The sequence below is a fragment of the Anser brachyrhynchus genome (assembly GCF_964034855.1).
Source record: "Anser brachyrhynchus genome assembly, chromosome: 2".
NCBI classification, from domain to species: domain Eukaryota; kingdom Metazoa; phylum Chordata; class Aves; order Anseriformes; family Anatidae; genus Anser; species Anser brachyrhynchus.
Window position 1 is genome coordinate 11,358,153 of NC_137695.1, and position 17,630 is coordinate 11,375,782.

Genomic DNA, 17,630 nt, shown 5'->3' on the forward strand with positions numbered 1-17,630 from the left:
CATTTCTGACCTGAAAAATAAAAAAACAACATAGACAGTATTGAATAAAATAACTTCATGTTTTGCTGAGCTAAAATAATCCGAGTTGCTATGTACTGGGTACTTTGGTGATTAAATTGTAAACATTACAGTTCAGGTTCTTTTCAGTATCTCATCCTCAATTTCATTATACTGTAGAGAAATAAACAGGCTAGAAGTAAAGCTATTCTAGGGTATTGTACCTTAATGACTCTTACAACTGACCATATTTTTATCTATGTTCAATTAAGTGCTCACAATACCCGTGTTAATGCCTTATGTAGTATGTCTAAAAGCGACAATACAGTCCTACACAAAGACTCTCTAAATGTTTGAACACCAGATGCATACATGACTTCCACAGGATAGATTTCTACTCAGGTCAATTTATTCTGCTTCCCTTACCCCGCTCAGCCCAGTGTTATCCTTCTGGCACGTGAACTGCTTTGAATCACATTCTGACACAAGCACACTTTCCTACTGTCTCTTAAACTGAAATAGCTTAAATGCAAGTTATTTAATATAATGGCAAGTGGAAGACCATGACTGTATAGTGCCCTTCAAAAAGAAAAGTCAAATTCTGCTGCCAGATGCTCATGGGTGACTCCTATTGAACAGGTTTAATACTTATACATCCTCAGCCATAATTCATCTCAGCAACACAAAACTCTGACTCTATTACCAGCAGCATGAGTAACACACTAAAATAGAAGAGAGTCCCTCATGAAGAGGGTTCTTAAGAACATGCTTAACTTTAAAAATGAATGATCCTGCTGACTCAGTGGCAATGTATTTGCCATTAGGAATAACTCCGAACGTGCTGCTAAACTGCAGATTCAGTTACAAATTATGAATGATTTTACAATTACAGCAAGTACTTCAAATTGAACATAAGCACCTTTCTAGCTTGAAATATGTCAAATCTGGGATTATCTTTCACAATAGCTACTGCTACTTTTTTTAGTAGCACAGTAATCAGTGATCTATAAAATTCAGATCACAATAGCACAGTAGGATTCCTGGCACCAGTAGCATGATGGAGAAATGTATCTACCAGCGTCCATTAATTATTTCATGTATAGTGTTTACAACATTTAGATCTGTATAATGAAAGCTGAAACCATTTTGCAGGAGGTATTAGCTACGTGTAGCCTATAAAATATGGTAAGAATATTTGATAAGGGAAGTGCAAATGCGCTTTTCTTAGCTCTTCCTCAAATATTCAAAGAGAAAATGATCATAACGAACAGAAATCTCAGCTAAATATTTTCAGTATTTCTTGGATTTGTCCACCATTTCATACTGGCTTCAACAGAAATTAATGATAACAAGTGAGCAGGTACAACAGAGTTATCAATACAGCAGTCTACACTGGAGCTGAAACATACTGGAAAACAAATTCCACAAAGCAGAAAAGCTTTCACCTAAGGCAATTCAAATAAAAGCGAGGGTGGGAGGATAACTCGGAAAAGGTATCTTTGCTATTCAGATAGCTCTTGAAGACTATGTCTGTCAGGTTTCTGTATAAACGCAAGACTTTAATGCTGGCTGTGCTGTGGAAATGTTGGAAACTGCTTTTAAAAGATGCACAGCAGCTTTCCCACTGTTTGCAACAATCAAATTCTGCATGTAGCTAGCTCATATACTTGTACATTATCACCTTTTGAACTTTTTTTTTCTTCCTGCTTTCCCTCTGACTGGTTCAGCCACTGGTATCTTCTTTCAAAATTATAGTAAAAGCTCTTCAGAGCCAGAACTAAACCCACATAATGATCTGTTATTGCACTTAATGAAATGGGCTTCGGTGAGGATTGTCTGGCTAAAGTACCTAAGGTCCCAAGCCACAAAAGCACCAATTATTGCTGATATTCTAATACTGTTACTGTCAATATTCTATGTGAAATATTATCCTGAAAAAGTTAAAAAGGAAGTATTTTACTTAACATTTTCCATAGCGTTTTTGTCAGCTTACCTCAAAAGTATTTTTGGTCATGCCTGAGAGTCCGTAATATGATGTACCCGTTGCAATAGCACATACACATAGTTCTCCTATTTCATCTGTTTTACAGAGCTGTGGAATTCCATCTGGCTTCACTGAACACATTATAGCTAAGGGAAGAACAAAGGACTTTAAAAATATTACAAAAATAACTATAGGATAATACAAATTCTGGAAGAAACACCACGGTGGAGTTGACATAAATAAATTACATGTAGACAGTAATCAACAATCCGCTTCTCAAACCCTTAGGTGCTCAACGTTAAAAATGTTATTTACATTATATATCATATTTACAAAAAGATTGCAAAGATCTGTACATAAACTAAGTCTTTAAATTGAAAACAAAACCTAATCTTTTTGTATCTAAAATCTCAGCTGATTTGTAATATTTTTGTGGTGTTACTATGTTTCCAGTTTTGCCTACTGAAGGCCAGATCTGCTGCAGTCAGAGCAAAATGAAGTATCTTAATGGTGTTCTTGATAATAAATATACTGCTAGAGAGGCAGTCGAGCAGGAAATCCACCTCTCACTAAGTGGCAAGTAACACCATATGAAAGATCAAGACATTCTAGCAGACTAATACAGAATAGTAGAAGCTAAACAGAAAGGATTAGAAAGGACTGATCTGAGGAAGAAACATTTTGTGTGTGAGCCATGTGAATAAAAATCAGGTATGCTGCTACAGCTTCAATTCCTGGAATAGGAGTCCAGCAAGTGTAAACTTAGCAGTTGGGGCCCGAGGTTATGATGAACAAGGGACACCAGAAATGAATCAGCAGCATCTCTTATAAGTACAAGTGTAAAGAATCTAGAAAGACCTTTCTCTCACTCCAAGGACAAACAGGAGTGTGTACTTTTTTCAAAACTATCAGAATATATAGTATGAAGTGCAAGATGGTACATCTATAATAATATTTTATATGATCACTTAGACAACAATCAATCTTATCTTTATTTTAAGTTGCTCAACTGAAATTTTATAAGATGCATAATTTAAGTTTTATTTGGTGCATAACAAACATTCTGTTATGAAAAGCTACAGTACTACCCTTTTCTAGTCTCCATAACATATAACTTAAAATACAGCTCTTATGAAAAATCTTATCTTCATCTTTAGAAGCACTGGCTTCAGTCTGAATCTATCAACATGAACTGTTCAGTCGTGCCTCCTCTTTCTGATGACTGGGTGATAGTGCAGTATTTTTGGAAAAACATTCTGCAAGCCTGCAGATAACAATATTGTTGATCCTTAGCATAGGTTATATAAACTTTTACCACAGAGTTTCACTTGGGGCAGACTTATAGCCTCCAGAATAAAGTCTCCAACTTTCTTATTTTCTATATCTGTATCTCACAGTTAAAAAATTGACATTCTGATGTGTTGGGGGGTTGTTTCAAGCATGTCACTAATACAGGTAAAGAGAGCCACTGAAGTAATTATAGAGAAGAAATCTTGAGGTTTCCAAACCATAAAGTTTTGTAAGGTAATGCTTTTAGATTAAATTTTTTTCACGTATGCATAGTCCAACCCTAAAGCTTTCTATGACTTTCTAGAGAAAACCAATTAAACTGATTAATCGATTTATAGTAAGCTTCAAAGGAAGTTCTTTCAATCCTTACCTCCTGGCATGACCAAGCCAACGTCCTGGACAGTCAAAACAGACAGCTTTTCTTCAGAGTCCACTCGGATCACTCCGTAAGTGAGACCATGCATGGACAGAACTCCTCTGCCTGGTGGCTGATTGCTGTCATCTGTTGGCCTGAAACCATGGTTTATAACATCACCACACTATCAGGCAGATGTAAGCATTTATTTAATGGACTAATATTGCAAATACCCCTCTATTTGAGAGTTTAAAATTTCATCTTGCTCTTTTTTTTCTAGCAGATCTGACAGAATCCCATTTTCAGTCATTTCTGAGTAATTATGTCTGCCAACTCTCCCATTCAGTAGTCACCCACATACACGGTGTTGCAGAGATGAAAGTAACACTTAACATTTACCTAACACAGCTTGTATTTGATTTTCAGATAGATTTATAAAGATTGCTTGATTACCTAAGTAAAGGGCTTTTGCCTTATTTTAAAAATACTGAAAGGCAGTGTAAATGATGTGGAGGGAAACTGCATTCTAAATATTCAGAAATGATCAGTAAATAACTTGACAAAGTCTCTTTATGTTACTTAGGGGCAACCTAGAATTAGGAAACCAAGTTCAACGGTCAGAGTAAAAGGTGGTAACATTACCAAGATTAAATATTTATTACCTGTGTTTAAATCACAGATGAGATTTTCCACTCAAAATATTTAAGCACTTAGAATTACTGACCAGAAGAAACAAGGTTTTAATAGATTCACTGCCAAGTATCCGTAGAAGCTGCACAGACTCCACCACTTTTATTTTAGTGCATATAATTTAATTATTCCTACTTTAACTTACGCAATGAAAATTAAAACAAATTACACTTCCATCAGCCATGGTCAAAATGTCGTGGATGCAGCCACTTTGTAACACCTCAGTTTGCTCAAATTCACTCCCAATGTTCTTTACAATTTCACAGCATCAGCACAAGCTGTCTGTCAACTTGTTTCAAGATAAAACCCCATGCTGTATCAGTGAATACATTTATACATATATAGAGTCTGGATTGAGCAAACGAATGTTGATCTACGCAAGCTATTAAGTCAGAAGAATATGTCACGACTTTTCATGTCTTGAAAGATTCTTACACTGTCCTGCATTTTAGAATGCCAAACTGGAGGCTAACATAATGCTGATTTGGGTATGGATAATGCATCCATGTAGAGCAGCCAGATTCCAGCTATCTTCAAGATCCATAAACCAGCCAATATTCACTGCAAGATTCTGTATTTTTCCTAACTAGTCCATCATAATACAACTGTTTCTTCACAGATAATGTCCTTTTTATGACATTTCTCCTGTACAGTACTTGAAATATTAGATGGGCCTTAGCCCATGCTAAGGCACATAAGCCTTGCAGTGATCGGCATTATAAATTTCAATTAATACGTTTTACAAGGCATAATTCTCAAGTGACATTGTCAACGTAGAAGGATGTGGGCACGCTTGAAAATGCATTAGAGCATAACAAATGGTGCTAGTAAACAAGCAGCTGTGATAAATAACATTCCTATCATGTAAAAGGAACTTTCAGCCACATTAATTGATCAGCTTCCTCTCACCCTTGCTCCCCAAAACACACATTTTATTGCTCAGAACATTTTAAACATGAAGAGAGTGCTCGTCTCCTACAGGCAAACACAGCTGCTCACAACCTTCTGAGAGAAGAGACCACGTGTACTTCCCTCATACACATTTTCTTGAATTACTTATTACATCTAAAGACTGCTAAAAAAATAATAAAAGAGTGGGCATAGCTTTGAAAGACACCAGCTGCGTAGACAGGGTGTGCAAGGGAAAGAAAGTGGAGGCACGAGGCCAGTTAGGGTTGTTTTGGGGCCTGTTCAGTAGAGAGGCACATGGTGTGCCCCCGGTCAAGGTAACAGCTTTGCCAGGTTAACAAGAAGCACAGGACAGGCATTTCAGAACTGTTCTTTCATACTACTTCTGGTATGCTGGTAGTCTGAGGTGGATCCTTGAGAGAGTCACCAGTTAACTGTGCTGGAGTCTCCTCTAGGAGGCCACACGTTAGCTGACACCGAAGGGAATAGAGAGGGCCAAGGTGCAGGAGTGAGGTGGGGACCTAGGCAGCCTGGCAGCACAGCTGCGCCCACGCAGCTTCTTAGGAAGCATCTTGTGAGCCACAATCCTGCAATATATAGGATCTTATTTTGTCCTGCCCATGACATCCACATGGGTACATCCCTAACAGAAGTATCTCAGCCAAGCACAAGGACTTGGAAATCACTTGGGAAGGAGATGAGATACAAATAAACCCATTCTAATGTATTTCTAATTTATTTTAAAGTTAACATTTAAACTTTTCTTTACACATTCAAGATTCCCCATGATGAATTTGGAATTCTATAAGACTACCTACTAGATAATAATAAAAATAATTTTTTGATTAAGATGGGAGCAAATAAACAAAGGTATAATTTCACGTACTTCATATGCTAACTAAATTTAGCATAAACCAGACAAACCTATCCCTTTAGTTTCCTCATTTATGCAATAGGGACAATGCTTATCTACTTCAAAGATGATTTGTTCATGCTGAGGAACTGTAGAGCATTTTGAGAACAGTTACCACTGCCATTTAGAGATACAATCTACTCTACCACTACTTTTTGTCATTTGCTTAAATGGGAACAGATTTGTACTTAAACTTTTGCACTCACTTAAGCAAGTGGGTTCAAATTCATATGCAGTAAACCAAAAGGAAATACCATAAAGAATTATTTGCATGAGACATTCCTTTAAGTATTCGGTCTTAGGATTCACCTCTAAGGTTAAACTACCCATTAGTCTAATATTGACTGTCTTTTTTCTAAACTATAAGAATATTTCAACATAAAACTAGTTTTGTCACACTTCCTTGCAGGAAGATCAGTAAAAATACACCATAGATTTTGAAAGAGCCTGAGCATTAACAGGGAGTTCTCTGGATCTGTGCTCTGTAGGGAGTCATTTTAACATATATTTCAGCTGTAACTCCTTGGAACTTGTATGATAATGACTTTACTGTTGCTGGAGATGGCTTGAATAAAATGAAAAATACTAAAGCTCCCAAGTTCAGCTGGTATTACCCTACCATTACACAGACTTCAAAAAAGCAGATATGTGTTCAATAACATTTGCTGCAATAAGAACGTCTCTGTAATTACATAGTGAGGCACTGAAGATAATAATGCTTTTTTTTTCTGAATTATCAGCTATTTTATGTGCTAATAATATTTTTTTATGTAAGCTCTCAATGCTAGTTAATTTGAAAATGAATCTCTAGTGCTTCAGATGGTTATAAGCATAGAGTTTAAGTCTAGAAAGGGCAAGCCAGCCACTGCACGTTGAGATGCAATGAGTTCTTCCACTTCAAACCTGAGAGCTGGGGCAGATTTTCCAGAGCTAATACAGGAAATGAAAACTCTCTCCCATTAATCAGAGTTCAGCTCAAACAATGTATGCTGTCTGTCCACCTCCCCTCTGCACTTCACAGAAACAGTTAATTTGAAGGTCAGAGGGAGTGAAGGTCTGCACAGCCTACAGCAGAGGAACCCAACACATGAGAAAAACAGCTTACTTCTTGGGATAATTCTGTGAATGGGGGGGAAAGGCTCATGGAATGAGCCTCAAAGCTATGAAGGACTCTTTGAGATAATGCAGTTTATGGAAAGAAGACTAACCTGGACAGGATACATCACTGATGGTCAGATTTCAGACATTTTAACTTAATAACATAGTGCCTGAAAGACAACCACATTGTGTCTTTGCATTGTGTCTTTCTGCCTGTGGTATTTTATTGGAAAGCTAATTGAAAATCTAGTTGAATTTCACTTGTACAGTGTATTTTAAACTTTGCAGCAGGAAGTATTTTACTTAATACTATTACAGTCCTTTACAGTCATGTTTCAACATGTGAAAAAATAATTATAAGTGGCTGTAGAAATCTGAACTTAAAAACAAAGTGCCTACTGTTCAAGGTACAGCTTCTGAAAATTATGTCAAAAGAGACAAGTTATGCTATTTACTATGTGCTACAACACCTCAAGACTCATGACTCCTTCATAAGGACACTCCTGTATATAAGGCTTAATAAATTTATCAGAATTTATCAGTTTTATTTCTAGGCACAAATCCCACATACTCAAAGGGCATTTCCAGATGATTACTGAGAGTATACAAAAGGTTAGAAGCACCAGTTAGCCAAAATCAACGTGCAGAATGCCATAATTCTCTTTAAACTGGCCAGTTTAAAGCATGATTTTCCTTAATAGCAATTCCATTTAAATTCCGATATTTTAACTAATTTTATGGTGACATTTTTCCGCTTCTTTTTATAGAATTAGCTTTTGCATTTCAGCCTATTTAAAACTAGATGAAATTACAGGAATGGGAACTATGTTATAAAGTGCTCTTTACTTAGGTGTTAACTAGGAAGTCAATTTATTACTCTACAAATTCTTGTATGACAGCTTTGGAGACAACAAAAAAGAAAATTAAAATGTAATTCAGGAGTTAAGTTGGGAGATCCAATCTTGAATACATTTTGCATTTCTTTTTAAATTACCACATATAATGTACAGTGGGTCTGTTTCAACTAGTGTAACACGGTACCTTCGAATAGCCACAGTGAGAGCTTCCGGTGAACTAGCACAAGGACAAATGACCTCCTGTCTTAGACCTTTACTTTGGAAGACATTGAGAAATGCATCACAGGAAGAAATAGACCCTGGGGTAAGAAAAGAAAAATTAGAGGAGAAAAATAATCTGATTTCTGAAGTGACACTATTCAAACTGCAAACTTACTGTTGAATATATAGGGTTTCCAGGAGGGAAAAATTAGGAAAGACCCATGTTCACTAGGAAATAAGTCATACCTGATACAACTATATATATGTGTGTACATTGGTATACACATACAGTATATAAAGATTAATTTCTGAGCATGAAGTCCTTTCATTATGCTTATGTAGAAAAGCCATTAATGCTAGATTTGTAATGTGGATTTCCTTTTTAGGATGAGGCAAATTAAAGATTTAATTCAGAAACTGAAAGCATTTTAGTATCACAGTATCTTAAACAAGGCAGAGAAACAGATTAGAAAACTAATTGTCATGAAGTGATCCAGATGTGGTTCTCTACAGTAGTGTAAGTATTCCCCCAAAATTCTCAGTTAATTCTACATGTGAATTCTGCATCTGCATTCTGCATCATTCAGAAGAAATGTTCTAATCCTTTCTACAGATTAAGTCTATTTACTTCACTTTTTATGCATGGCTGTCATGTTAAACAAAACTGGATTTACTGCAACTTACGTTATGTGAAATATCAAGTTTGCTTCAGGATTAGCTAAAGAAAAATATATTTAAAAAATCCAAAATTAATTACTGTTTCCATAAATATCAAATAGTTTGCAGTAGACAAACCTTATACTTTGTTAAATATTTTAGCTAAGATGGTTGAAGACTGAAAATTTAGATGCAAGACAGCAAACACTCCTTATTCTCTGCTGGACTGCAGAAGGATCACTTACATGGGTTTGCACCATCAGCCACTATTAGCATACGCAGAGAGGAAAGGTTGATGTCTCTTTGATCTCGATGTGCCACCAATGCCCAGTGCATGTCTCTAGATTTTACACAGGCAACTTTTGCTGCAATAGGAATAGGAAGATTACTAATGCACCATATGAAAGGTATATAGCTGTATCAACAATTTGTTCTTTTGATTTTGACTTGCAAGCATACTTTCAAATGTTCTTGTTCCTTACCTTTGTATTGACAGACTTTTTGTATCCATGACAGTGGATTCACTTTCATTAAGGAATATGGAATACTTATAACATGCATCATGTTCATGACACTCTGAAATTAAATAAGATAAATGGGTTTTAAACAACAATAATGGGAATTATATTGTTTTATGAACAGGGTATCTATGTTAGTCTCTCTATGCTTGTTTTATTGTCAATGCTAGCATTTATCTTTCCTTGTTTAGGTATCTACATTAAGATGAAACGGAATCCCCATCTTCTGTTTTAATTAATGAATAAGGATTTAGACATAAGCCCTACTAAAAAAAAATTAAACAGGTTTTCTTCCTAAGCAATTCACTTTAAATGGAAAAATAACAGAAAGCATTAAAAAATATGTGCATCTACAGGATGAAGAATGCCTGCATGTTTGCTGTGTGGGTTAGCATTATCCCTAGGCCTGCTACACTTCAGTACATATGAAGACTCTTTTCTCAACATATCTGCCTAAAAAAGTCCATCTCTGTGAAGACTGAAAAAACGCTAGTGGCTATTGGTAGTGGTAAAAAAAATATTGAAAAGAGAGTAGACAGAGAAACTGGAGTCATAGATTAAGCAGGGATCAATTTATTTTAATAGATTAAAAAAATGAACTTTTTTATTTTTTTAATCCTGTTTCAGGTAGACCAATTCAAGTGCTTTCAACAAGGTTATGAGAAGTTGCAGGATTTTTAGAAAAAAGATGCTGTCATTGGCTTCACTCAGCTAACAGATCTCCTAGTCTCAGGCAGTCAATTGCTTTAGCGATTTCTCATGGGTTACTGCTAAGCAAAACAGCCTGCAAATGAGGTGCTGTATTGCTTCTGTTACCATTCAGAAGCATCTCCTGATAGCAACAAAGCAGCTTGGGTTAAATACACCATTCATTTTTTTTGGAAAACTTAGGTTTAAGAAAGTTGCTCCTGACACAGGTAAGTGTCCCACTGGGTTAGTCATCCAATTGGTTGCAGAACCACAAATGATAGTTTTCCATTTAGTCTGCCACAGGTTTAGGTACAGAAAAAGTACTTACAAGCAAGTCAAGAAAGAAAATGAACCTCATAGGAAGGTTAATAGCAAAAGAAGGCATAAAAAAGCTCTATTAGATGCTTGCTTTCAACATCAATGATAAAAGTTTTTTACCATGAGATATTTATGGACATTAAGACTAATAGGCTGCTCCTGCTTTAGAAGTGTTGTTACTGCCCTTCGATACTAGGAGCAGTCTAACATTGAATGGGAAAAGTGTATCAGCTCCCTGGGAAACATAACATGTACGACCTGTACATCCCGGGACTCCCAAACAGTGACCCTTCAAATCTTGTCATCTGTTCTTAATCAGCAAATAGCATTTTGTCTTACACCAACTGCAACAGCACCTTTGGAAGCAATTTTTAAAAATACAGAAATCGGCTCCTATGTCAATTGACACAGACAGTCAAACAGCAAGGAGACAATTTATGCAACTTAAAGTATCAGAAACGTTTTAATGTTAGCAAAAGCCCTTGGTGGTGGAAGTTTTGATAGAGAAGCTAGTCAGTAGCAATATAGCTATGCCATTGGACCATATTCTTGCACAGGCAAGTACTAATGTAGGAGGAACAAATGAAAATCAAAGTCTGATCTCAAAAACATGCACCTGTAAGATCAGGATGAGGTAGTACAAATGGTTCCAGAGTACTTGACATGAGGAATAAAAACTCTGACATCTTCACTGTGCTCATTAAGGGGAAGAGCACTAGCAGAGGACTGTGGGTTTAAGTCATACATTTTTTGCTTTCCAAGCAGAAAAAATTGTATTAGAAGAAACTGTAGGACATCTCAGTTTGTAATAGTAATAAGCATATTAGGTTAGTTTATTTTCAAATATTCACACAAAATAAAAACCATACTTACTGTAAGAATCCCATGCCATAAACCAACATCCTTCTTGAAATCTAATACATTCACAATTGTTTCAGCTGTCCAATAAAAACAAAACAGAGTTTACTTTTTAGAACATGGCATTGACTCAAGGCAAACCCCACTCAAAGGAAGGAAATAGAGTAAGCTTCAGTGTAACATGACTGATGACCTCAAAGCTTAACTTTCATAGTAAGTCTCCACTGCAGGATTTGTTTTGGCTAGGACATTATTTGTCTTCTCTTTGGTACCTCTCATAAAGATATTTTAAAAGTGCATTTTCCAAAATCAATGAAAAAAAAAAACCACCACAGTTTTTTAATCTAGAAGCTTTTAACACAGATCTATGTAAAACATGAGACAGAAGCACAAGGTGAGAAACAAATTACAATTCACACTTGATTTTAAGGATGAAACAAGGGAAGTGTACTCCATACCTTCTGTGTATCCACATGCCTGGGTCAGAGCTTGGCAGTGCGTCAGCAGCGCAATCCTTGTCACAGTCACCCCAAGCACACTTCCATCTTTACATGTTTTGTACTAAAGAGAATCAAGCAGAGAAAGTCCATATGTAATGGCTGCCCTATTTCCATTATTTGATAGTTTACAGTGTTTCCTATGTAGGTGAATGCTGGACACATTCAATGAGTATTTTAAGAAGGCAGAAGTACAGAGAAGGTCGGAAGGCTTTTTTAAGATGGGATCTCCCTTCTTGGCTGAAGCTTCTCAGGCTCAATAACAGAAATCCATCTCTTGTTTGAATACAGGCATTGTCGAAAAAATAATTCTAAGAATTCTGACCATGTTAACAACTAAAGGGCTGGCTAGATTTAGCAGAGAATAACGTATCTCAGTCTGCTCACTGTTCACGTTAGATTTTATAGGCCAACTGATAAATCTGAACTTCTCCGTTCTGTGTCATGGAAAGCATGGGATAAGAGCTGATTGCAGAACCACTGCTGGGTGCTGTTATGATAATCTATATGTATACACTCTGAAAGACACAAGCTCTTTGACTGCAAGAATATGAGAGTCATGAGAAAATAGAATAAAAAAGCGGTAGGAGATCACTGCTGATGATCACGGTAATTTTTGCAACTTTATGCAAGAGTTTGAAAACTATCAGTGGCAATTAAAGTAAATTAAACATTTATCTTTCTCCATGATGAAGATAATCAGCAAGATTGAAAATGGAGTTATTTCTGTTCTCTAGCCCAGTGTTCTGACTGTGCAAATACAGGAAATATCTTTGCTCCATTCACTTGAACTTTTTCCCTTTGGATAATCATTTAAATTCAGTACTAGCATCACTGAATTCAAGGCATTTGTGTCTACATAGAAGTGGGAGAAAAAAAAAGGAAAGATAATAAAAGAGAAAAATTAAACTTAACAGCATTGCTAATTTTCCCTTCCTGATGCTGGTCTTCTGGGGGTAGTGTGACTCACAAAGCAGTAAGTGACAGACAAGCTTTTGAACAAGAAGTTCCTTCTCTTTCAAAGGGTCTGAAGGCTGTGATATGAGAACTGAAGCTTCATTGTGAAACTTGTCTATCCATCTCAAGGCTAGTGGGCAAGCCCACACTGTGAATGAGACCTAGGTTGGTCAAGGCAAATTTAATGTAATATTGCAGCAGTGTTGTAGATGACATAAAAACATCAATGTTAGAAACCCCCAAAATACAATTTAACATTCCATTAATTTTTCTGAAATCAATATACAGTATAATTATTAGAAAATATTACTTATTAATAAGCTAAAACAGGATGTTCTTTGCTTCTGTGAGTAACAAATGAATAATTATGTTTACCTAATCCAGAAGTGCCATGTGCAATGATTCAAAGAGAAGATGCATCTTCATTAACTCACCTCAATGTAAGCAGTGTCATTGTTTGCATCCTTGATATGTGGGAACCAGTCACGAGGAGGCTTGGAGAGATGTTTAGACTCAGTGACAAACCACAGCAGCTTTGGCCAGCCTGATACAGCCACAAAGAAAAGACAGTTTTTGTTGAGCTTCTGCCGGATAAGACACAACAAAATTCTTCTCTGCCAAAGTTTTTTCCCAAATGCCTGTGTCACCATTATCTAAACATTGCTGCTTTTAAACCTCAGCATAGCGTGAGAAAGAAGATTTTCCAAAACTGCCTTCTGAACACAGCTATAAAGTACCGAAGCCTTCTCAGCCAATTCCTGAAGAAATGGCTGTGCAGTTTAAGCTGTTATTGACCCAAATAGTTCATTACCATACTCCTATCAGAGGTTACTGTCCCTACCTCTTAGCTATAGGACTGAATCATCTGAAGCCTTCTCATCTACTACAGTCCAACATCTGTTGGCTTAACATAGTTTGCAAGTGAAGACGACTTTAGTAGCCCAGCTGAGCTGGCTGTGAAGCAGCTGGACATGGGGAGCAGCAATGTCTAACAGTGATCCAGTAATACACACCTGGGGCAACAGCATCCTGATAGCCATGGCTGCTCCCGAGGCACCTGTTCTGTCAGGGTTCTTGAGTCACCTCAGCTGAATCTAGCATTTAATCTCACCTACTACAAGTAAACAAATACTATGACTAGTGTCATAGTAAATTACATGTGTGATATCCACCATAATCAAGGGTCAGCTTACCTTTAAACTGTGGTATCTCCCCTGTGGGGCTCTTAGGCAGTCCTTTATGGCATGCATCACTAGTCAAGGCCACAGTAACTCCACAGCTTCCAAGCAAAAAGCCTATTTGTTGACTTCCTGCATCCTGATAGACATCAAAATAAAAGCAATACATAACATTGAAGTGACTACAGAACAAAAAAATTTTTGTCCTTTGGCATATTATCTTGAAAGGAATACAGTCTCTTTCCTTGAAACAACTTAACTGATTAGCAAAACAGATTTGTAAATTCACATAGGAATTCCACAACCTAGATATCTTCTCACCTGTAACAACATAAATTATACAGAGAACTGAAGTTATCAGTTGGTGTCTGCTCTCTCAACTCTTCAGAAATGATGAGAGCCTGGAAAGAGTGGCTGATACACCCGAGAGTTGTGTTGCCACCCAGAGGGACCTTGACTTGCTGGTAGGAACCTCGAGGGATTCAATAAGAACTGCAAAGTCATGCACCTAGGAAGGAACAACCCCAGGCACTTGTATGTGCTGGGTGGGCATCCAGCAGGAAAGCAGATTTGTAGCAAAGGACCTGGGGGTCCTGGTGGACACCAAGTTGAATATGAGTCATCGACGTGCCCTTGTGAGAAAGAAGGCTTAATGGTATTCTTGGCTGCATTAGTCAATGTATTGCCAGTAGAATGACGTAAGTTATCTTTCCTCTCTACTCAGCACTGATGAGGCTAAATCTGGAGTACTTTTCATTTCTGGGCCCACCAGTACAAGAGAGGCATGGACACACTGGAGAGAGTCCAATGAAGGGCCACAAAGATGATGCAGGGACTGGAGCATCTCTCCTATGAGGAAAGGCTGAGAGAGCTGGGACTGTTCAGGCCAGAGAAGAAAAGGTTCGGGGAGATCTCATCAATGCATGCAAATATCTGAAGGGAGGGTGTAAAGAAGATGGAGCCAGGCTCTTTTCAGTGGTGCCCAGTGACAGGACAAGAGGCAATGGGCACAAACTGAAACACGGGAGGTTCCTTTTGAATATAAAAGAACACTTTTTTACTGTGAGTGCTAACTAAGCACTGAAATAGGTTGCCCAGAGAGGTGGTGGAGTCACCATCTTTGAAGATATTCAAAAGTCATGTGGGTAATCTGCTCCAAGTGTCCCTGCTTAAGCACGTGGGCTGGATAAAATGGCATCCAGATGTCCCTTCTAGCCTCCACCATTCTGCAATTCTGTGGTTTTGTGATGATTCTAGGAAATAATACGGGTTATAGATACTTCCTCTTGGAGAATGCTTTTAACTTTAGAGATGTTATGGTGGACATACAGTGGTGACAGTATCACTGTTTATGCTGATCTAATCTAATTTGTCAATAACCATTTCATTGAGTAGTTGTACACATAGTTCAGGAGCACTACAGATAGTCAAGTGCCCATTAAAGAACGCACACTACATTTTACCGTCATCAAGAAGAAATGGGTATTGAGGCTAAAAAGTCATGTAATGATTTTCAAGTCTAGGCCATAGCTGTTCCTTGAGAGCTGCTGTGCTTCCACAGCATTATGTCTGCTTTACTTATAGTGTCTTGTCATGATTCTTTCATGAACTTTACATCTATCCATTAGGCTCTTCAACAGAGAAAAGCCCTGGACATAAATACACACAGAAGAATTAACTCTTTCTTCACACAATGATTCTAGAGAAAAAAGCCTACTGAGTTTCAAAAGATCAAACTAAAATATCTTTCAAATCAACCATAATGCATACTTAACCATGGGAGCAACCAGGAATACAGAACAGTTGCCTTAATATATTGATTCATTCAAAGCAAAACTGCATGATGAGCCTGAAAACTTATCTGACTATTTTCAATGCATTTTTTTTGTAGTCAAATAAAGCAATTTAAAGTGGAGAAACAAGGAAATCAGAGTAAAAACCAAAGCTTATTTGTTTTCCATAGCAACACAAAATAGGCATATAGCACCAATTATCAGAACTTGGATAGCTGACTAAACAATGCGGGACGATAACCTGATCTATCAAACCTACGCTATGTAACTCCTTCAATCCATAATTACTGCATTTGCTTTTGCTCTGTTGCACTATTACCAGAATGAATGTAAAACCAGGAAAAAACGACAAGGTACTTTTTCAGGAAAGCTTTTTAACATTAAGCTTGTTCATTTTTTTTTTTTCCCAATAAAAATCTAAATGAGAGCAGTAGCCTTTGAACAACAGAGAAAAGACTGGTATCCATCAACGATGTTTTGGGGAGCATGTTGATCTCACAGTGCCTTCACCACAAAGATAAAAATGGCTTTGTCAAGCATTACTGTTCTCAGTACAAGTGCCGGGACAAGTGCCTAGCCTGATCAGATACTGATTCCATGTGAGGATGAGACCTGGCTGCACTCCTGTAGCCTTCTTATCAGAAGTATGTGTGGGTGCCTGGACACTGCAGGAGCACTGGTCCTTCCTTGTGGGCCCTCATAAGGAACAGCAGGAAGATGAGGACTGGAGTCCTCCAGAAGACAACATCACTTCTTGAGCAAGACATAGCCTCTGAGATGTGCTACTGTGCCATGTATAATGGAGGGCCACCAGTTTCTTAAGACATCCTATGTATACTTCCATTACCCCAAATTTCCCACTAACTGCCAATTTTTTTAAACAGAATTGAACATAAATTTCACAATCAAATGCAGGAGCTGCATCACTCTGAATTTTAAATTAAAGTCAAAATCTTGTTTTAAGTTTATGCCCTATAAAAGACTGCTAGCAAGCTGTTTCACCACTGCACCAAGAAAATGCACACTCTCAAGTACTAGATCTCATTTCATAGAAGACCTTGCAAGAAACTAACTTAATAAATTCCCGTTTAGAAACTTAACACATATAAACCAGTAGAAAATGTGGACCTTAGAGCATCAGCATATCACAGCCCTGGAGGATGCATCATTTAAGAAGTGATCTGCCAAGCTCTTCTCATAACAAAGCAAAACAACAGGAAAAGGAAATTTATATCAACAGTTCAGGTTTTCTAGATAACACAAGAAATAATGACTGTGCTTTCACTTAGTGTCACACCAATTCTTTTGGAGCACGTCCACTTAAAAATTATTCATTCATTTGTAGCACTCCACACACAAGCAGGGAGAATAGCGTATAGATTATCTAACATAATCTACCCACACATCATAGACTCTTATAACAGACTTAATTTTAGGTCAGGACAACCACATTTCAAATCGTATTAAAACCTTCAACCCATTTTGTTCTGTACAGTTATTTCTTTCATTTAAGGACAAAATGGTTAAACGATTACGTGATGCACCTCTACCACAGGAGATAAGGAAAAAAATCCCCAAGCACAGACCATAGCCAGGGTGGTTTTCAGACTTTCATTTTCTATGACATGCCTTTGGTTTCCACAGTAAATCCTGCCTTGCAAGAAAAAAGTAACTCAAGATGCTGCAGGAGAGGTTCACGATAGACACTGTTCTCAATAGCTACAGGAACTCCAGTTGAGGATCACACAACATGAACACTATGAAGCTTTCTGGTGTTCTGCTAGCCTGTGTCAATCGTTCCCACTTCCAATGTCATTCTCACACCTCCTAACTATCACTGCCTCCTGCCTGCTCCTGGTGGCTTCATCCC

General features: G+C 37.4%; 1 protein-coding gene across 6 annotated transcripts in view; it reads right to left on the reverse strand.

Moving 5' to 3' along the window:
• Nucleotides 1-17,630, reverse strand: part of DIP2C (disco interacting protein 2 homolog C) — a 317,372-nt gene that overhangs the window by 67,778 nt on the left and 231,964 nt on the right. For all 6 annotated transcript variants that reach the window (XM_080578244.1, XM_080578243.1, XM_080578241.1 and 3 more), the window contains 9 exons: nucleotides 13,983-14,106; nucleotides 13,224-13,333; nucleotides 11,794-11,896; nucleotides 11,351-11,415; nucleotides 9,434-9,527; nucleotides 9,197-9,316; nucleotides 8,278-8,392; nucleotides 3,642-3,781; nucleotides 1,991-2,127 (listed from right to left, as the gene is read on the reverse strand). In XM_080578244.1, the coding sequence (XP_080434370.1) occupies nucleotides 1,991-2,127; nucleotides 3,642-3,781; nucleotides 8,278-8,392; nucleotides 9,197-9,316; nucleotides 9,434-9,527; nucleotides 11,351-11,415; nucleotides 11,794-11,896; nucleotides 13,224-13,333; nucleotides 13,983-14,106 (1,008 nt within the window). The remainder of the gene's footprint in view (nucleotides 1-1,990; nucleotides 2,128-3,641; nucleotides 3,782-8,277; nucleotides 8,393-9,196; nucleotides 9,317-9,433; nucleotides 9,528-11,350; nucleotides 11,416-11,793; nucleotides 11,897-13,223; nucleotides 13,334-13,982; nucleotides 14,107-17,630) is intronic.